A 23,050-nucleotide genomic window follows, 5' to 3' on the forward strand; every position below is an offset into this window, starting at 1 on the left:
TGCATCCGGGAGAAATCCCCACAGACGTGGTCCATCAACTCCCTTCCCCTCTCAGCAGCTGCTCCTCTGAAACAGGGGGAATGATGCATCTTCCCTCCTCCACTTTCAGTTAGATGCAATTCTAGTCAACTTCTAAATGTGAGTACACTGGAAAGTAGTTTGAATGCAAAATAGCAAACCCAGAAAAGAAAACAACAGCAACAGAGAAAAGAGAGCACAGACAAGCCCTAAGGGAACAGAAGCTAGAAGCCCTGAGGCAGCAGAATTAGTGAGAGAAAAAAGGGAAAGAGTGGGGCTGACAGTCAATGTAGAATCCATAAAAAACCAGAGATAAGAAAAAACTGACTCATGAGCATAGCGAACTGTTCTGATACCAAGAGTAGCTGTTGTATCCTGAACAAAGTTCCCATTATCTGCTAATGTGATTGTACAAATCATGAGATGCTGTCCTTGCATCTGACTTCCCATTGACAGAGACTCTCTTCTTTGACCAAAACTTTAGTCAGGCCCCTCTGAGTCTTCTGCTTGACTAGCCCTAACCATGGACTTCTCTCTCTGCCCTTGTAGAATCTAGTTTCAGCAAGAATACTGCCAAGTCAGTTTAAAGAAATCCCCCACCCTTGGTGTCTAACCACCCTCCATATCTGAGCTATCTTATCACCATAGCCCCCCTTCAGCAACAATGCTATCCAGTCTGTTTAGCCAGAAACCCCTCACCCTTCTTCTCAGTAATTTTCCATTCACTGACCTCCACTCTGCTCCTTCGTTATAAATCTCCATTTGTCCTTGTTGGAGTTGAGTCCAATTTCTCTCCCCAGCTGATAGACCCCATTGCAGTGATCCCTGTACCTGTCATCATGGCCCCTCTGGAATACAGTCTGCCATACCATCTTTAACAAGTGTCATGAATAATTTTTTCCTTAGTATCATGTATCCTTACACTAAATCGACATCACCCAAAATAACCTCAGCATTTCTCTGTCCTTATAATCTGCAAGATACCAACAGAGAAAATGGTGTTTTGTTTGTATGATGTTACACAGTAACACCTAACATTTCCCAATGCAAGATGTTGCTTCTGTAACACTCAATAAAAGAACATTCGTGGCCTAATAAATAAAATGCTCCAAACATAATGGTATACAAAAAATCTTAGGGAGTCATAGTTTATATGCACAAAATGAAATTATAAACTGCTTGAGGGCAATCTCTATCTCTTTTATACCACTGTCTTACTACAGTGCAGTTGTGACATGGTAAAAGCCCCATAAAACTGCATACCTCAACCATACCTCCACTTTCTGTTGAAACTGCTCTCTGTAACCCTGATGTTGACAGGCAAGCAGTCCAAACCCACACCATCTTGGCCCCTGCGACTTATAATAAGTAACTAAGGTCTGTAATTTCTACCCTACCCAGACAATGTGTAAACTAACGCTTATCTTGACTTCTGTGAACCACTTAGGTAACAATCAGAATGTCCGAAGCCCCTCACCCTCCGCCCCACCCAGGAGGTGGTTTACAAAATGTCTAAAGTCCACTGGCCCTTGGAATGTCCAAAGCCCCTCGCCCCCACCCCTGCCCAGGAGGTGGTTTACGGGCTTAAAAGGTCTTAACACCCTCCTTTCGGGGCCATGGGTTAAGAAGACGTGGGTCCTCTGTGGCCGCCAGCGATAACCCTCTGAATTGGCTTACTTTTGCCTCAGTGGTAATTTCGCGATGACTTGCTTACAACACAGTGATAATAATAAAAAACAATATTTAAACAGTAGCAGCAACAACTATCCTTTACAGTGTTCTCATTAGGTTTCAGGAATCACAGTGAATATTTTACATATCTACATTAGATCAGTGCAGCCTCCCAACAGTCCCATGAGATAGAGATTGGTATTATCTCTGTTAAAATAAACTGAAACACAGACTTTAAAAAATCTCAAGGCCATATACCTGCCCCAAAACAAAAAAAAAAAAAACAAAAAAAAAAAAAAGGAAAGCCTTGGAAAAGAATAAACTGCATATGAAGAAGACAGAGGCGCATGGAGGAAGAGATCCAGTAGGAGTGAGGAGAAAAAGTAGATAGAAAGCAATGGAATACGGAAAAAGACCAAGAGCGGCACAAGGAGTTTGTCTGTTTATGAGAAATAGAAAGGGGAGGAGCAGACATGAGGTGGCGGACTTAAGAACTGAACCACCAGGGAAGACATTTAAGGGGTTTTTCAGAAAGTCTAATCAGTGCTAAGGTTTGAATGTGTGCTCCAGAGTTCATGTGCTGGAAACTAGACCAACAACGCAGTGTCGGGGGGTGGGGCCTAACAAGAGGTGTTCAGGTCATGGGGGTACTGCTCTCATGAATGGGTTAATGCTGTTACTGCGGAAGTGAACTTCCTAAGGATGAGTTAGTCCCCTCTTGAGATTGTTCACTCTTTCACTCACTCTCTCCCTGGCCCTCTTGTCTTTCACCATGGGACAACAGCAGCAAGAAGGCTCTCACCGGATGCTGGCTGGTTACTCAATCTTGGATTTCCCAGCTGCCAGAATTGTGAGAAATAAACTGCTCTTTATAAATTATCCAGTCTCAGGTAGCACAAAAAGGACTAAGACACTATGTAACACAACACACTGGCCTTCAAAAAAAAAAAAAAAAAGCCTTTAGTATAAGTCCACGTTACTTCACAATTATTTTAAAGTTGGATTTTTGCATAGCCAAACTTAGAGTTGCATTAAAGATCATATTAGAAAAGCTACATGAAAGTACTTAGTAAGCTCTTCATCATTTGCCAAACAGAAGGTACACAACAGCACCAACACTATTCAAATCATGTTCTTCTACCAGTGCAGTTTTGCCTCCCAGAGGACATTTGGCAATATCTAGATATATTTTTGGTTGTCATAATTGGACAGGGGATTGTTACTTGCACCTAATACATAGAATATTTGTATTTTCACATTAACTTAGGCTTCATTCTACCTTCAAATATTAATTATATGTAAATTCAGGACAATGTTCAAAATTCTATCTATTTGTATATTCCATATTCTGGTGAAATGTCCCACATGGTAAAACAGTTTTAGTCCAATTAGTATCTTTGAATTATCGAGTAGCATATAAAACTGTAAGTAAAAACTGTAAAAGACTTTAAAGACTCTTATTTCTCTCACGTCACACAGTACTTATGCAGGATTAACCCCAAACTTATGAAAATGTTAAGGTTAATCTAATCAAACAATATCTTTCTAACAATGCTTTGATTCTCCAGATTAATTTATGTATTTCTTGATATAATGGTAATATTTTTCATGCTTTTTAATCTTAATTACATTCTTAAAAAGTAAAAGAAAAGAAAAACACCTTAGAGTCTTCTTTATATGTCATATTTTAAAAATGCCAATGACATCAAAGGCCAAAGGAAACTAATTTTTACAGCCATTATTTAAAATTCCATAAAGTCATTAAAGCTTATCTGTCACCACAATCCCCAGCCACTGGCAGTGCTGCAGAAAGCACATTTTTGAAACCTAACACTATAAAGTCAAATTCAAATAAAACAGTGAAAGAAACTTGTAAAAATAAAAACTTTACCTAAATCTTAAATATTTCATTCACTGAGTAATTTAAGAGAATAAAAGCTAATATTCATTCATCTGCTAAATATCACCACTCCCATATTACACGTCTAAAAATAATGCAATTAGAAAATTTGTTTTCTTATCTTTTAAACTTTCTAATTGACTCAAATCATATATGAGTTTGAAGGAAATGCCTTAAAGTTAGCATGCCTCTACATGAGAGAGAAGAGTTACATTCTAGGGAAAATGTCTTTGACCTCACCTTTTGATGTTGTTCTTGGAATTTTCCTAAGCTGTTATTAATACATATACTGTTCCCAAATTTGTTGTCTCATTAAGATTTATTAGAAATATCACACTAATTTGCTACCTAATTTTTCTTTTTTTTTTTTTTGCTTGTCTACAACTATCAAAGAACTTGAAAAGCTGATAATATAGCAGTAATTGGAGTAAAAGTTTAAAAATCATCCTCAAATAAAGAATGTTCTATATCTACCAGGTGCCTAACATACACCTGATGACATCAAATACTTTTACTATTATTTTCCAGAAAAGAACTGAATGTCTTTTTCATGGAACTGAAGTCCATATTTTCCTAAGACCAGTAATTTTCACATTGCAAAATTTTGAAATACACAATTAAATGTAACAAATGACTTTTAAAACCGCTGAAGAGGCTAGGCATGGGTGGCTCACACCTGTAATCCCAACATTTTGGGAAGCTGAGAAGGAAGGATTGCCTGAGCCCAGGAGATTGAGACTAGCCTGGGCAACATAGTGAGACCTTGTCTCAAAAAAAAGTAAAGAAGAAGAAGAAGAAGAAGAAGAAGAAGAAGAAGAAGAAGAAGAAGAAAGAGAGAGAGAGAGAGAGAGAGAGAGAGAGAACCCCTGAAGAAAATCTAAAAAATTTAAAAAATACTATTAGTATATTTTTAAAAGATACCAACAAAAAATTAATAATATACTCCTAATTTCAATCAGCTTCTGTTTCTTGATTTTTTCAGTGTTGATTCTTGTATCATTATCTCTCAAAAGAAGGCATATAAAACCAATATATGGTTAAATCCAGTTAGAATTAATTTAAAAATTCTAGCCATTTAAGAAACATTTAGAATTTAGTATATCCCCATCAAAATGTTTTCTTCTTTTCTTTTTAAACTAACATGCAATTGCAAGTTAATGGAAACACATACTTCCATATACTTCCAATTAGGATTTTTTAATGCAGCCATCCTAATCCATTTTCTGTTGCTTAAAATATGAAATCAAGATTTTCCACTAATAAAGAATTCCAAACTTCTAAGAATGTGTTTAAAATCAAAGACCAGTGGAATTCTGAATACTTTTTTCTTTAAAACTAGATGCCAACATGTAGAGGCTAAAAGTAGAGCAACTCATTGTGAATGTGCTAGCTTCCAAAAGCTTGTTTGCAGGTCACTTAATTGGAACTTGGAATACAGTCTTCCATTGAAACAATGTTATAAATGCTACTCTTTTCCCAAGCCTTCCCACAAAAGCTCATAAGTAGTTTAAGAAAATTAACATGAGACACTTTAAAACAAACAAAAATGTGCTCATGCAGAAGATACAAAATATAACTCCTAATCTTGCCTGATCCCTACATCTCTTCCCCATATTTGTATGTAAGCTTTAAGTGGTTAACTACAAATAAGTCTCCTGAAAGGGAAACATTAAATTATTTGGTTTCATGATCACTTGAAACCTGCATTTTCCCCTATTATAAGTTACCCTACCTTCTCAGAAACAAATAACTGCTGTTGAACTTGTATTATGAAACTACCATTACATTGTATTTATTATTTTTAAATGTTCTGGTTGTAACTTGGAATGACAGAAACACACCTTCACTGTGAAACAACAGGAGAGAGAGAGAGCACGAGAGCGAGAGGGCGTGTGTGCGCGGGCACCGACTCTTGAACAGGCACCAGCCTAGGTATGGGCATGCACTAACAACCTTGTGAGGAAGACAGGTGTCAAGTTGCAAGGATGACAAAAAACAAACAGAAAGCCGTGAAAGCCTTTAGCTGACAGGAATGGGCACACAAAGTGGGCAGTTGACCTAGACTAGACGGGGTGGCCATGGGTAGAGAGGTTTGACCTGAGATTCCAGCATTAACAAAACCAAGAGGAGCAAGGAGAAAACTCCAGCCAGGGAAGGCTTCTCTGGGACCGAGGGAACCTGGCATGCCCAAGGGCAGCTAGAAGAGCTCGGGCAGAAAAAGCAAGGGCTGAAAGGGAGAGGACAGAGCAGGCAAAACCTCAGAGAACAGAAAAAAGAGGTTGTCTTTCTCCTACCCACAGGAAAATCCTGAAGTACATAAGCAGGTTGGTGACACGGCTAGGAGGGGAGGGGACAGACACGGGAGTGACGCAGAGATGCTGCTCAGTCTCCCCTGGGAGCAAGGAATACAGGTGACGGGAAAAGCATAAAATGAGCGGCCTAGTGAAAGCAACAACCTGAGGTGTTCATCGAACATCTACATTGAAAGACTCTGTCAAATCAAAACAGAGAACCTGGATTTTCTTCCAATCACCAATCTCGCATCCGCAGGGAAGTCACTTCAACTGTCTGACTTTCAGTGTCCTTAGACCTGGCTTCTGTCCGGCTGCCCATGAAAGCAGCAGCACCTCTCACTCCCTGAGCTCTTCTAATCCCCATATCCCCATATGTATACATGCTCCTAAATTTCAAACCAAACAACTTGCAAGTATTTTAATAAAATATATAATTACTGATTATACTAACTTTGCATCACCTAAGCACTTTTAAGAACTATTTCACTAGGACTTTTCATTGTTGTTTGTTTGTGGGTTTCTTTTGAGATATGGTCTGGCTCTGTCACCCAGGCTGGAGTGCATGGTGCAATCTCGGCTCACTGTAACCTCTGTCTCCTGGACTCAAGCAATCCTCCCACCTCAGCCTCCCGAGTAGCTGGGACCACAGGTGCAAGCCACCATGCCCGGCTAATTGTTGTACTTTTAGTAAAGACAGGGTTTTGTCACGTTGCCCAGGCTGATCTCAAACTGCTGGGCCTGAGGGATCCACCCACCTCAGCTTCCCAAAGTGCTGGGATTACAGGCTTGAGCCACCATATCCGGCCCTTATTAGGACTTTTAAGAACTATTCCTCTCCCTGGTCATCTAGTGATTAGGATTCGGGGAAAAAAAAACAAGAAGAACTATTCCTCAACCAAAGGAATCAAATATGTATCAGTATAATCAGAATATGATTCTTCATTACATCAAATCTAAAATTTTACATGGCTAGGTAATTTTTCTCTTCTTACGTATATTTTCTCCCCAACTAAACTGTGTGTCACAGACTAGATATTTCCTAGAATGACCCAATATAATTTTTCTTTTGATATTTATTTCTTTCATTTTAATCTTGATTTGATTTTTAACAATTTGTTAGCATTCCCTAGAGACATTCTAGTTAAACAAGGGGAAAAGCAACATGAAAATGTGCCCGGTCAAAGAGATTATAACCCGCAATCAAACAGAAATTCAGATCTGACTCTTAAATTGGGCCAAGGAGTAAAAACAGTCATTCTTCCAAATGAGGTGTTCTTTCCTAAGGCGTTTTAATTCCTACCTCACTGCTTCAGTAGTAGTAATGAGATGCAAGACTTTTCTCTCTCAGGCCTTTCTCAGCATGAGCTAGTTGGATGGTTCCATTTTCTATTATTTATGCTACATTAATTTTTCAGATTTTTAATAGATTTCTACCAAGTTTATGGTGCAATATTAAGTTGTTACAACACCAAGCAATTTTTTAAAGAAACTATGTTGAAATAATCACTACTATAAACAAGATTAAGCGGCAAGAAACCCCAACAGGATCTCAGAATTTTCTTTTCTCAACTGGTCACTGCTCTCTGCTTCCAAAGGTTCCCTCAGATAAAATGAACAAACACTTGCAAATGACCTTGACGTGCCATCTGGCAACACTTTTTCAAGCAGTTTTTGCAAAATTATTGTTTAAATATGATTGCCTAAACAGTTTTGGAGGCTGAGATGGGAAGACTGCTTGAGCCCAGAAGTTCAAGGCTGCAGTGAGCTATGACTGTGCCACTCCACTCCAGCCTGGGTGACGGAGCAAGACCCTGTCTCAAAAAAGTAAAAATAAATAAATATTTTCCAAACATGTTGTTTAAATACATTTCTATTACTTAAATAGAAATATTCCCTGTATATCCTGCTAACATGCCACCACCAAAGACTTGGAAGCTGAGAGCAAGTGGGCTCATAAGCATTTAGTGTGCTTTAAATGTAGAATAAAATTTCACAGTAAAAACGGTTTTTAAAAAAATACCACCTCTTTGTTGGTGATTGGAATGGACAGGAAATAGTTGGGTTGATAATCTTTTCGCTTTGGTTTCCTCTTCTTTACTCGATCAATCTTGATCCTTTCTTTTTCTTTACTTCTCTCCAAATTTATCTGAGGTTCATCAGTGACTAGAGGAAAAAAGTCAAACGATACGTCTAATACATTTAGACAAAGATAATATAGTCAGGGAAAAAAGGAAACAAGCAATATATAAGTAGCAACCATTCATAACTGTCATTTTTAAATCTAAAGAAGGAGTTTGCAAACATTTCTGTAAAGGACCTCATAGTAAATATTTTAGGCATTGCAGATCACATAGTCTCTGCTGCAACTACTCAACTCCGCTGTAGACAAAACATAAGTTAGTGGGTACAGTTGTGTTCCTGCTTTATTTTCAAAGCAGGGTGGTGAACCAGATTTGGCCTGAGGGCCATAGTGAGCTGACTCCTGATCTGAGGCACAGCTCCCAGCACAGCAGTGTTCATAACACAAGAAAAGAACATTTCTTCATCCATCCTGTATAGGTATATTTGTGACTTCTAAGGTATAACCCCACTGCCATACAAAGTTTTGGTCTGTGGCCATTGTCACACCATAAACTATTTATTGCAAAAATTAAGAGAATGCTTTGGAAAGTTCCATAGCAATGGGGCAGAATAACTTTGTCTGCTGAATTTTGATTCCTACTTTGTAGGTGTTTTATTTCATTTTTCTAATAATTCATTTTTATTGTATTTTACAAAAGTATCCATTGGCAAAAAAAAGGAAATTAAAAAAAAAAAACAAAAAAAACTGACCCTTAACAAAAAGGTACTTTGAGAAGCACTTACAACATCACTTTTTAAAGTAATCCTCATAATATTCATTTACGACATCTAACAATTCTAATTATGAAGCTATGCTCCCAGAAATAATGACAAAATCTGTATGAAATGCCATCATCTCCTTTTTTTCTGTTTTTAGCAGATTCTATCAGGGCTTCCATATGCATGTAAAACTACAATCCATTAATTGAGCTTCCCCCATGTCTTCTCAAATAGTACTTTACTGTTCAAAATAGAGTTCTCGTCAGGGCATGGTGGCTTATGCCTGCAATCCCAGCACTTTGGGACGCCGAGGCAGGCAGATCACTTGTGCTCAGGAGTGCAAGACCAGCCTGGCCAATAAGGTAAAACACCATCTCCTCTAAAAATAAAAAAATTAGCTGCACATGGTAATGTGTGCCTGTAGTCCCAGCTACTTGGGAGGGTGAAGCAAAAGAATCACTTGAACCCAGGAGGAAGAGGTTGCAGTGACCCAAGACCACATCACTACACTCCAGCCTGGACAAGAGAGTGAAACTCCGTCTCAGAAAAAAAAAAAAAAAAATAGAGTAACTCACAGAGACTTCATGAAAATTCAAATATATTTTCTGAGGTATTATTTTGAAAAAGGAAGAGAAGAACCATTTTACCATACACTCAATCCTACTAGGTTGGTTGTACCTTTGGAATCAACTCTACTAGACCACAGTAACTGCATACCATGCCTTAAAAGGATTGTGAAAAGAAGTCTGGGCTCAACCCAGGACCCAATGCCTGTGTGCATATGCAACCCTGATTTAACTAAATCCCTTATTTTACACGTGCTAAACAGAAAAGCAGAAAAACTGTGCTACTGTATCAAACTGTTTCTCCATTGAAGTTCTGCATTACTAGTTAATATTACTCACAAAACCACAAAGAAAAAATAATTGTTCTTATTCTCTTTGAGATATTAATATTAAACCATTTTAATGTCTCAAATAGCATTTTAATGCTAACATCTAAGAAAAATAGTATAGCGTGTTTAAAATTAAAAAGCTAAGAGTGTATAGGATAGACGTCTTTTCTTTCCAGAACATCTATTTTTAAGGCCTACAAAATGGGGTAAATTAAGAGCAAGGTGGCCTGGGCAATATATCATTATGAATTAAGACAAAATTATTTAGTGTGTTTGTGCATCTATTTCATCACTATATCTCTCAACAATATGTCTAATGATGAATGTGGCTAATGACAGCTCTTCATAGATAGAGGATACACATTTAAAGTATAAATTATTATTAGCTTCTTTTACACGTGTAAGCTTATCAGAACTTTATAGATTCTATCACTAAGAAATTGTTTGTAGCATTTTTATCTATGTTATAAGCATTATGTGAATTATCTCATTCATGATGCCATTGGGTTTTACTTCTTGCATGAGAGTTTCAATACAGCAAAGGAAATCAATATCTCATTGGGTTGCCTGCAATTTTAGATATCTACGAAAAGGTCCTATATCTAACTGTAGTTAACATGAATTAAATGTACTAATATTAAACAGAAGCTACAAAATATGCTAATGAAAAACACATATATTTTAAATCCACTTCGAAATACATTTCTAGCCCACCACAACATACTGCTAATAAATTTGTACTCTGAAAATGGAAGCCAATTTTACTATAGTTGGAACCAGAGCACCTGGGTTAGAATCCTGGTTCTCCCACATACTAGCTGTGTGACTGTGTGCTTTTAGATGAGCACATAAACTCTCTTTACTCAGTTTCCCTCTGTAATTTTAGAATAATAATAATAGCTATTTCATAGGATCGTTTCAAGGACTGAGTGAGTTAATACAAAAAAATATTTAAACCACTTCCTGGTACAAAGTAAACACTATCATTAGCTATTATAATTATTAGATAATACCCAGAACTAAACATAATTAGGAAAATAAATCTGTATATGCTAAAGAACATTTAGGAAACTCCAAAAAGAAACAGATGATTTATAAACTCTCCATTGTTTTTACTTATCCAGACCACTTGTACCTCCCATGAGTATGGAAAATGAGGAACTGTCCTGAATAGTTCTTTTTTGTTGTTGTTTTGGTTTTGTTTTGAGACAGAATCTCACTCTGTCACCCAGGTTGGAGTACAGTGATGCAATCATAGCTCACTGTAATCTTGAACTCCTGGGCTCAAGTGATCCTTCCACCTCAGCCTCTCTAAGCAGCTGGGACTAGAGGCGTGAGATCACACCTCATTAATTTTTCATTTTTTATAGAGATGGGGGTCTCACTATGTTGCCCAGGCTGGCCTTGTACTCCTGGGCTCAAGCAATCCTTCCACCTTGGTCATCCAACATGCTGGGATTACCGGCATGAGCTACCACACCCATCCCTAAACAGTTTCTTTAATTGAATATAATGTTGAAAAATAAATTTCAAAAGCAAGACCTCCCCTTTTTAAAGGTAAAATTACAAATCAATTCTAAATAAGTTTCTAGCATCCATCCCCTTATATTTTATTGTCTAAATCATGACACAAGGCTAACCCCAAGCAACAAGAATGCTGGCATGGTGAATCTGGCAGCTGTCAACATGTGCTGAGAAAAAAGGTGCAACAGCAGTCGAGACGGTGACTAGTACTGTGTGTTTCAATCTGTAGAGGCAGCACTGGGTAGTGAAAAGGCCGATGACCTGAAGACTAGATTCCCAACAAGCATCTTTTAATTAAGTTCCTTAATGGGTTTATCTGAGTACTGAAAAGTCTTACCAATCCTTGGAGAAAGAGCTAATTGCAAGTCTGGAGCATACAATGTAGGAGAGTTCTGGAAATTCGGAGTCTCCTGAGATCGTATCAGAAGATCTCTAGTCAATTTAAATGTCTTCCCATTGGTTGAAGATGGGACAATTTGGTCACCAAACAGAAAAATCTTCAGTGGTATTAAATATATCAAACATGCTTAAATCCATCTGTTCTGAATGATACTTAAAAAAAAAATTAAAACCAAAAGCTCACAGGTCACTTTTGGAGGAGTCTAAAGAACGATTATTCTAAATATCTGATGATACAGGGGAAAAGTCAAGCATTTATCCCACCTTTCCTTATAACCAAATAGTCATACAGGAAATTAAATAGCTAGCTAAAGTGAAGTTCTTTATAGAAATTTCAAGCTTATGAATGCAAAAGGATAGAGTTAGAATATCACCATTTCAAAATACTTAACAAATAGATCAACCCAATGACCATTAATGGATGATCCATCACATGGAAGGCTGATGAGGAACTTTAATAAGATACATTAGAGTAATAAGGCCTGAAGCCACTGATCAATCTTAACATCACAAAAAGGCAAGACAAGCAAACATTATTTGCCTACTTATGTCACACTATAGGAAATTCAAAATACTATCTTTGTCCAGGCATAGTGGCGCATGCCTATAATCTTAACACTTTGTGAGGCCTAGGTGGGAGGACCACTAAAGTCAAGGAATTTGAAACCAGCCTGGGAAACACAGCAAGACCCCATCACTACAAAAAATTTACAAGCACAATGATGTGTACCTGTAGTCCCAGCTACTTGAGGCGGGAGAATAACTTAAACCCAGGAGTTCGAGGTTACTATGAGCTATGATCATGCCACTGTACTCCAGTGTGGATGGCAGGGTGAGGTCCTGTCTCCAAAAAGAAAAAAAATACTATCTTTGGAGTATTCTTTCAAATGTTCAGAAATTTAATTAAGCCTCTTGATCTAATTACCAGTTTACCAGAAGCATAAGAGACAGAGAAAAATGTTAAATGACCAGAATATCAAAACTGCTACACAACCTGATGTCTTCAACAAGACATACACACATACACATACCCAAAAGGGAAAAAGGAGATGTATACGTGAAAAGAGACTGAAGAGATGTATCAATCAAATATAGTGCATAGATTTTCGTAACCAATTCAATCATCCAGATTTCTTTAAATTATGACACAGTCAGAGATTGTCTTGACATGTGATGACATTAGGAATTACCATTATTTTCTGGTATAGTAAAGACATTTTGAATTTTTTTAAAAAAGATTCTTTACCTTTTAAAGAAACATACTAAAGTATTTACACATAAAGTGATATGTCTGGGATCTACTTCAAAATAATCCAGTAAGGAAGAGGTAATGAATACATGAAGCCTGTTGACCTATTTTCTCTACTTTAATATACACTTAAAAGTTTCTACAATGCAACATTAAAAAAAAAAAAAATAGGGGCAGGGAGGTTTAGACCATCTCTCCCTAGGGATTCTCTTCCAGTTCTAGCTTTCTGTGATTTGTTAACAGTACTAACTGTTAACACCTGTACTAATTAGGATAACTCATGGTAATACTAAGTAATGGTTTCAAGATTTGAGAATCCTAAACCTACTGTCAAGGTTATTTTTTTCCCCAAACTGTAAGCAACAACCCACTAGTGAGTTATGTTATCAACTTAGAAGATAATTAAGAGCACATATACATATATATATATACATTTTTTTTTTTTTTGATACAGAGTTTTGCTCTGCAGCCAGGCGCCAGGCTGGAGTGCAGTGATCTAGGCTCACTGCAACCTCTGCCTCCCGGGTTCAAGCAATTCTCCTGCCTCAGTCTCCCGAGTAGCTGGGACTACAGGCGCGTGCCACCACGCCCAGCTAATTTTTGTATTTTTTAGTAGAGATGCGGTTTCACCATGTTGGCCAGGATGGTTTCAATCTCTTGACCTTATGATCAGCCCACCTCAGCCTCCCAAAGTGCTGTGATTACAGGCATGAGAGCACTTAAATTTTTTGAGGTGGAGTTTTGCTCTTGTTCCCCAGGCTGGAGTACAATGGAGAATCTCACCTCACTGCCACCTCCACCTCCCGGGTTCAAGTGATTCTCCCGCCTCAGCTTCCCAGGTAGCTGGGATTACAGGTGCCCACCATCACACCAAGCTAATTTTTTCTATTTTTAGTAGAAATGGAGTTTCACCTTATTGGCCAGGCTGGTCTCAAACTCCTGACCTCAGGTGATCTACCCACCTCGGCCTCCTAAAGTACTGAGATTACAGGTGTAAGCCATCACACCTGGCCAATGAAGAGCACTTTTTTAAAAATGGAATAAAATGGAATGGGACAGTAGTCATGTAAATAGTATATTGCTCACAGTAAGTATAAGTACTGTTTTATGAAATTTTTATTTCCATTTTTTGCATACACTGTTTACTGGGTAGCCATTTGTAATATATTCCTTACTGTGAAGATAAAACATATAATCATTTTTTCTGTATTCTATTCACACTCCAATATGAACAATACTGAAGAGGACAGAATTAACATAATATTTAAGACCACTGACACTTTCAGCATTTTATGTTATTTTCTACCTTATCTATTTTACACTCAACTGTCTTCCTGTCTGCAGCAATTTATTTTTGCCATTTCAAACATCCTATAAATCCATTTTGCAGAAAAGGAAAATTATAATCTCTCAAGGCAATGGTTATAGCATATAACAACTCTAACCATTCTGGTATCATGAGAATGACACAGTATAAAACCCCAACTCAGAATACTTTTAGGTAAAAATAAAATAGGACATGGTTTGTCTAAATTTATTTAGTTTTCTATAATTTTGCCAATAACTATTTAACTTTACTTTGAACAGGATAATCTAAAATTTTATTTTGTTATGCATCACAGACAGTGCAGTTTTAAAATACCTAATGACAGATAGGGGGAGGAAAAAGAATCCTGTAAATATTTATTGCTATAGGTAATTTTACTAACCCTTGTAATATGCTTTTTTTCAATTCAATGAGCCCTGCTGATTTATCATCTACTTGATACACACTGAGCCCAATCTATCTCTCTCTCTCTCTCTCTCTCTCTCTCTCTCTCTCACACACACACACACACAGACACACAGACACACACACACACACACACACACACACACACACTTTTAAGACAGAGTCTTGCTCTGTTGCTCAGGCTGCAGGGCAGTGGCACAGTATCAACTAACTGCAACCTCTGCCTCCTGGGTTCAAGCAATTCTCATGCCTCACGTCTCCCGAACAGCTGGGACTACAAGCTTGTGCTACCATGTCCAGCTAATTTTTGTATTTTTAGTAGAGACGGGGTTTCACATGTTGGCCAGGCTGGTCTCAAACTCCTGACCTCAAGTGATCTGCCCTCATTGGCCCCCCCAAAGTGCTGGGATTACAGGCATGAATCACCAGGCCCAGCCCTAATATCTCTTCTCTCTTGTTTGCATACCATGGCTGATTTTATTTGTAAAGTTTATTTATATGGCCATAGTATAAAACCCATCTGCTTTTCATTATTGAACTCCATTTTATTTCTTACTTTGAAATCATAATGTAGGTTCTAAAATATTCTTTATGGTTTCATATTAAAATATAAGGAGCAAAATATTTATGTAATCATCTAGTTTACCAATTAGAATTTCAAAAATCAATGGCCATAGAACAAAAGGTAGAAAAATTTGGCCACACGCCCAGGACCTTTCAACTGGATTATTTAGAGTAACTTCATTGGTTAGCAAAAAAGTCATCAGTTGGAGTACAGCTCATAAACCCATCTTATAAATTTAATTTAATCCGCTTGTTAATTTTCATAATGATTTCAGTAGCCATTTTAATGTGTTGTAATGAACCTGGACTTGTTGACAAAGGCTGTCACTCTCTAATTCATGTATCTGTTTTTTTAACTGAAGCACCAAATGTCATTTTACGTAGATTATCTTTTTCTCAAGTTCTACTTATTCCCTCAAAAACTACAAAGGAATGAATTATGAGAAAAATTATTTTAATTAGATCATCCATCTGTTATTGTGGGTTCATTGTTTTCACACTTACTTATTCTTAGCTAAAAGGCTAAGAATGAATTCTATTTGTTTTGGTATTTTCTTTTTTCTTGTCATTTAGGCAGCTAAAATCTTTGCAGTAACCATTCCTCAAACTCCTTAGCTACATGACTGAGAATATTATATTATCTTCTATATTTCATATAATTTTTTTTTGAGATGGAGTTTTGCTCTTGCTGTCCAGGCTGGAGCGCAATGGCACAGTCTAGCTCACTGCAACCTCCGCCTCCCAGGTTCAAGGAATTCTCTTGCCTCAGCCTCCCAGGTAGCTGGGATTACAGGGGCTCGCCACCACACCTGACTAATTTTTTTGCATTTTCAGTTTAGATGGGGTTTCACCATTTTGGCCAGGCTGGTCTCTAACGCCTGATCTCAAGTGATCCACCCGCCTCAGCCTCCCAAAGTGCTGGGATTACAGATGTGAGCCACCACGCCCAGCCTTTTATTTCATAGAATTACTACCCCTTAGTATTTCAAAAATCTTTTGCAAATTATAACTTTATAAAAAATTTTTTTACCTTCTCCCTCTTTAATAAAGTTTCCATGAGGATTATGTGCTGGGCACAGTGGCTCACACCTATAATCCTCAGGAGGCTGAGGCAGGAGAAGAGCTTGAACCTAGGAGGTGGAGGTTGCAGTGAGCTGAGATCATGCCACTGTACACCAGACTGAGCAACAGAGCCAGACTCTGTCTCAGGGGAAAAAAAAAAGTTTCTATGAGGAGTATGTAAGAAAATGTAAAGCATTTAGCAATGTGCTGGAGGCACTCATTATTATTATAAAATATTGCTCTTAAAGGGGAAATGTTTATATTTAATTTAGCAAATATATGTAAGTAAAAATTTGGTGAAACTAAATTAATGAAAATATACTGAGGCTAGTTATGTTTTAAAGACTTAACAAGTATTGAGGAATTGAATCTTTCCAACATTCCTGTGAGACAGCTACCATTATTATGCCAATGTCATCAATAATGAAGGAACTTGAGCTTGGAAAAAGTACACACTAGCTGAACTAACTACATCCTCAGCTCAGCACCAGTACACCTGGTACATAACATAATAAATATGTGTTGAATTAATTTAGTTATTGGGCTTGTTCCAATTTTTATTCATTTTCTTATTGTTTTAACAAAAGAAAAAATACCGAGCCAGGCATGGTGGCTCATGCCTGTAACCCCAGCACTATGGGAGGTCAAGGTGGGCAGATCACAAGGTCAAGACATCGAGACCATCCTGGCCAACATGCTGAGACCCTGTCTCTACTAAAAATACAAAAATCAACTGGGCATAGTGGTGCACGCCTGTAGTCCCAGCTACTCAGGAAGCTGAGGCAAGAGAATTGCTTCAACCCAGGAGGTGGAGTTTGCAATGAGCCCAGATAGCGCTACTGTACTCCAGCCTGGCAACAGAGCAAGACTCCATCTCGCAAAAAAAGACAAACAACAACAACAAAAAACGATATCAATCATTTGTATTATTTGGGACAGCTATTTGCCTTAAGCTCTCTCACAATAAAATTCGGAATATGTAGTATATGCTTCCTCAATTATAAAGGACACAGAAAACTATTTGTCTTTTTTTTTTAATTGACTCAGAGTAAGCACTTATTATATCAGGTACAAAGATTCAATCTTTATTTGATATACCATTTTCTTTTAAAAATTTTTTTTAAAGTTTCAATTTATATTTTAAGATATTTAAAATCTATTTTTTAAATATTACAACTTGTTAGGATTAATAAATAGCAAAATGACAATTTCCTATATCGCCAAAATCTCCAGTTATTACACAGTAGAATTCTGTATGAGGTAAAATAAGTATTATAAGCATTTTAATATAAGGAGAACTGAATTCCACATTTAGGGAAGACATAAGAACAAAAAAAAAGAAAATCAAAAGACTTGATTTAAAGGTGGCTTGAGACCAGGCACGGTGGTGCACACCTGTTATTTTTGCTACTCAAGAGACTGAGGTGGGAGGATAGCTGGAGTCCAGGAGTTTGAGACTAACCCATTCCTCAATAAATTCAATAAATGTGGCTGGATAATTAAAAACTGTAATTTCCTTAAGAAACTAGAATCAATTAAACTAAAGCTCTCCACAAGGTCACACTGTGGGAAGCATACTAAGCTATTCCCAACAGCAGAATGACTCTCCATTCTACTTTCAGAGGCAGGACAGAAGCAACCCAAATATTTTCCTGGATGGTTTACTGGGTTTCCAATCAACTGACCCACATTTCCCTTGTAAACAGCGAAGACCTCATCCAAGTCAACCACACACTAAGGTGGATTTTCTCCTAAAACGTGACCACACTATGGAGTCAAAAGTGTGGCACAGGTTGTATTGTCTCCTCATCATTTCTTGTTTTGTTTTGTTACTGGAGACAGAGTCTGACTGTGCTGCCCAGGCTGAATGGAGTGCAGTGGCACACTGATCACAGCTCATTGCAACCTCTGCCTCCCGGATTTAAGCAATTCTCCTGCCTCAGTCTCCCAAGTAGCTGGGATTATAGGCATGTGCCACCACGCCCAGCTAATTTTTATCTTTTTAGTAGAGACGGGGTTTCACCATGTTGGCCAGGCCAGTTTCAAACTCCTGACCTCAAGTGATCTGCCCACCTCAGCCTCCCAAAGTGCTAGGATTTCAGGTGTTAGCCATGGCACCCAGCCTCCGCGTCATTTCTAAAAGGTTTTCATTGTACATGCATTTGGATATTTTACTTCTAATATACTTTTATATTCTCATATTTAGTTCTAATACATGTTATCATCTAATTTTTTGACATTCTAATCTATAACTCTAATAAAAGTCTCTTCTTAAAAGCAAAACTGAAACATGTAAAGACCCATCTCATCCAACCAGACCACCTGCTGCCTAATCATGATACTGCACTCACCCTGAAGGCAACACACCCAATCAGACCACATGCTGCCTAATCAAGATACCACACTCACACTGAAGGCAACAGAGCTGATAATTAAGAGACACTAGCCATTTTAGGGGGAGTTTTCCCACTGCTAAGAATTCCCCTTCCCATGATGTTTTTGTTAGCACTACTTTCCTCAGTGCTCTGCCAGGGTGTCTATTAACAAGAATTTCTTGGCAGTTAACTTGCAATTCCCACATGCCAAAGAAAACTGAAGGAACCACAGGCAATGTCCAGCAGCCTGAGAATGTTGAGGTTGCCATCTACTATGGAGCAAATGAGTAACTGATTAGTAAATGTACGAGAAAGCCAAATTCAGTCCACTCGAGCCACAAAGAAATTATATTGTGTTTTGGGCACAAACGCTATTATTATACCTATGGTTTAAGGGGTGGCAATAAAACTCCCAGTTTTTGTATGTTTCTATAAAAATCTCACTTCAGAAAAACTAGTTAGTAGTTTCTGGTTTGCAAAGAATTTCACTATTTGTTCCTTAGTGTTTTAGTAAATGCTGTTATAAAAATAGAGTAAGTTGTCCCCAAATTACTGAGGGGTATGTTTCAAAGGTTTTATAAATAACATTTATATATTATTTTACATTTTTTACTTCTTGCATAAATTATCTCTTTTTAGCCATAAAGCAACACTATGAGATAAACAGGAGGGAATTTTTATCCACACTTAAATTGTCGAAGTTCCAAGTAGATAATGAAGCAACCAAAACTTAAAACACAAGTTTTCTGTGAAAGGAAAAAACTTTGTACCACACTGCCCATGTATAAGTTGGAGCTTGGAATTTTAAATGTATCTTCCCACAAAAATAATATAATACATGGTGGTTTGGAGTCTAGACAAACCCACAAAGACTTCTAACTCATAAAGCCTGAATTATCAAAAAGCATATATATTAGTTAAAAGTAGACTTTTGTGGACGGGCCTGAGCCCCTGATATACATAGATAACATCATTTATTTGGTAAGAAATATACCATATTCTAGAGAGAAAAGATCCTGTTCATATGAAGAACTGGCCATCCTTCCAGTGCACATACTCTGAGGAAACAGCTGTTGCTTTCAGAGCAGGAATGAAATGCATGCCACAAACACATCCAGCCCCTTCATTCTTTCTGAACCCAATGGCCATTAGTCTCCTTACCAGTAGAGATATAAGAATATGGTATATACAGAAATACCATTTGCTCTCTGGGATTCTGGAAGTATCATGCTCTCTATCACTAGTAGAAGCTATATGTTCATATACATCAGATATATGTGAGATATGTATAAATCAGAAGTGCCTGTAGCTGGAAGAATAAACAGACTCATCTCCTGTTCCAATTTAACTTATGCACTCCAAGAAGAGTGATTCAGAGACTGGAACAAGGCTCAGAAGGAAAAATGTGGGTGAGTGAGGTCCATAGTGGGTACATAAGGGATGGTTATTCATAAGAAGCCTTTCTTATTTATATCCAAATTAGAGAAAGTAATGAAATCAGAAATAAGTGATTGAATTTTTAAAATATATTCATTTCATGTACTCAACAAATAGGGAATTAAAGAGGAAAACAATTAAATCCTTGCTATTCTCACTTTTTCTATTTAACAGGTATGAAAATTCTTTAGTAAAGGTTTCCCCAACAGCTGTGAAACTCACAAAGATGGCTCTTCTCTACAGGCCAATTGTAAAGGAAAAGATAAGAAATACCTCTTCCTGATTCCTTTCCCCCCTGGATTATGGAATAGAAAAGACTGCTTAATAAAATACCAGAGACTTAATACATTTTAGGTATCACATCTCCCTAAAATACAATTCAGGTTCACTGCCTCCAGAAGACAGTGATAAGGAGTAGTGTGATTTCTGAGACTGGCTAAGCACCAGAATCACCTGAGATGTTTAAGAAAAAATTTAAACAAAAGATTCCCCGGCAGGATGCAAAGGTTGAAAAAGAAGAATCTGTGCTTTTACATCCCTCTGCAGAAAATTCTGATGGTCAGACAATTTCAAGAGCCCTGGATAGTTCATACCCATCCTCCAAGACTCTTCTCTTACCAAACACCTAGGAAGCCTTCCTGGACACTGACTCCTCCCACACCCAGGTTAGATGCCTACCTGCATACAACCTCACCACATGCACTTCCAGAGCAGCCTGTATGGCATTCACCTTATGAGATTAAAGCTGTTAACATACTGGCTCCCCAGTGAAGCTGTGAGCTTCTCAAGGTTCCAGACTATCATGTGTTTTAATACTCCCAATGTCTAGCACAATGCCTGGCTATCAATGTTCATCAAAGAAATGACTAACAAATCAGAAACCAGATTCTATAACTAGTTACTTCCCACTGTGTGAATTTAATTCACTTAACTTCTCTAAGTCAGTTTTCTTTTCTCAAAATGAAAAGACTAAAGCAGATTATTTCTTATTCCACAGAGCCCTAGTCACGAAAAAAGCATGTTAAACCATAGCAAGGCTTTATGTAAGGTTTCAAAACAGTAGAATGGCATACAGTATGCAGTCAATAAATATTTGACTATATTGATGCTTTTCCTTATTTTTCCTCCCCACAGGTAACCTGGACAATAAGCAAATCTTTAACATTTTCAGTGGAGGTAAACCCAAATATCATGGACAGTATTGTTTTTACAATGATATAAAAGAGATTTTTTTAAACTTATTCATTCTATTAAAATAGAGATGGGGGTCTCGCTATGTTGACCAGGCTGGTCTCAAACTCCTGGCCTGAAGCGATCCTCCCATTTCAGCCTCCCAAAGTGTTAAGATTATAGGCATGAGCCATTGCATCTGGCCAAAACACAGATTTAGATATTTATGTAATTTCAGCAGCAATTCAATCAAGTAAGTATTGTTGCTCTAAAGTTTGTGAATGAAGCTCTCAAGGACTGAATTAATCCAATGCATGAATATTTAATTAAAAGTTTACCAGTCTTCAGTACTAGCCTGTGGGCTCCATCGGGGCAGTGATAATACCCATCTTGTTCATTGATGGACCCTCCCAATGCTTAGTAAAGTGCTTAGAGGATACCAAACAGCTAGTAAACATGTGTTAGATAAATGGGTACTGCTGAAATTAGCAGTGGCTCCACAATAATGCAGGGGATTATCTGGCCCAATTATTTTCAGAAGTACTTTATAAACTAAAAAATAAGCTGGCTCAACATTTTGTGAGGCATGTCAATATTATCTGTGATTATTTTAACAATACCAATAGATATAGACAATTAGTAAATAAAAAACGAAACTTCGCCAAGTATAATCACTCACATCTGTAATTCCAGCACTTGAAGGCCAAGGAGGAAGGATGGCTTGAGCCCAGGAGTTCAAGACTAACCTGGGCAACATGGCAAGACCCCATCTCTACAAAAAAAATTAAAACTTAGCCAGGCATAGTGGCACATGTGCCTGTGGTCCCAACTACCTCCCATCAAGAGGCTGAAGTTGGAGGATTGCTTAAGACTGGGAGGTCAAGGTTGCAGTGAACTGTGATCACACTACTGCAATCCAGTGTGAATGAGGGAGCAAGACCGTGTCTCAAAAACCTAGAATAAAAAAATAAAAAATGAAATCAAAATCAAAACTCAAAAACGTTAAGTACTAAAAGTGAAATAAATTACAAAGAAAATATATATAATTAGGCCAGGTGCAGTGGCTCAGGCCTGTAATCCCAGCACTTTGGGAGGCTGAGGCGGGTGGATCACGAGGTCAAGAGATCGAGACCATCCTGGTCAACATGGTGAAACCCCGTGTCTACTAAAAATACAAAAAATTAGCTGGGCATGGTGGCATAGGCCTGTAATCCCAGCTACTCAGGAGGCTGAGGCAGAAGAATTGCCTTAACCCAGGAGGCAGAGGTTGCGGTGAGCTGAGATCACGCCATTGCACTCCAGCTGGGTAACAAGAGCGAAACTCCGTCTCAAAAAAATATATATATATAAATATATATATAATATATAATATATATTAATAATATATATATAATTAAATTTACTATTCATTGCTTCTAAATACGTGTTTACTTAATAGTACTTACTTCCACAGTCATCCTGAATATCTACAGTAGCAAATGGCATGTCTACCAGGAAATCCATAGTACTGGCTTCAAATTCCTCTGGTATTTTCTTTTCTCTTGATATATTTTCACACTCATTGGAATTAATTCCTCCTTTAATATATCACAAACAGAAAAAAGGATTATTTAACTTATTAAACTTATATCCTAAATGAAAATAATCAGCTAACTGAATTCAATATAAATTAACACCTGTTAAAAAATGTATCACTTGTGTTCAAGTATATTGTAAAGCTATTTATATAAATATTATTTATGCCACATTCTATATTTTTGTGCACACTTACAAAGTTTTAATCATTTCCTAAAATACAGTATTCAACCTATGATTAGATGAAAACTGAGTCAATCAATAATCCTCAAGATCTGTTATAGCTACATTTTAATTGTAAAACATTTTTTTCACATACCTTTTAAAAACAACCAACAAGGTTT

The 23,050-nt window shown here is 37.4% G+C and overlaps 1 protein-coding gene across 3 annotated transcripts in view; it reads right to left on the reverse strand.

The window, feature by feature from the left end:
- The window catches only part of AKAP7 (A-kinase anchoring protein 7), a 151,138-nt gene that overhangs the window by 118,376 nt on the left and 9,712 nt on the right, over positions 1-23,050 (reverse strand). For all 3 annotated transcript variants that reach the window (XM_039467892.2, XM_039467894.2, XM_039467893.2), the window contains exons 2-3: positions 22,577-22,708; positions 7,907-8,046 (exon numbers count right to left, since the gene is read on the reverse strand). In XM_039467892.2, the coding sequence (XP_039323826.2) occupies positions 7,907-8,046; positions 22,577-22,708 (272 nt within the window). The remainder of the gene's footprint in view (positions 1-7,906; positions 8,047-22,576; positions 22,709-23,050) is intronic.

This window comes from Saimiri boliviensis, chromosome 4, assembly GCF_048565385.1.
Source record: "Saimiri boliviensis isolate mSaiBol1 chromosome 4, mSaiBol1.pri, whole genome shotgun sequence".
Lineage (NCBI taxonomy): Eukaryota > Metazoa > Chordata > Mammalia > Primates > Cebidae > Saimiri > Saimiri boliviensis.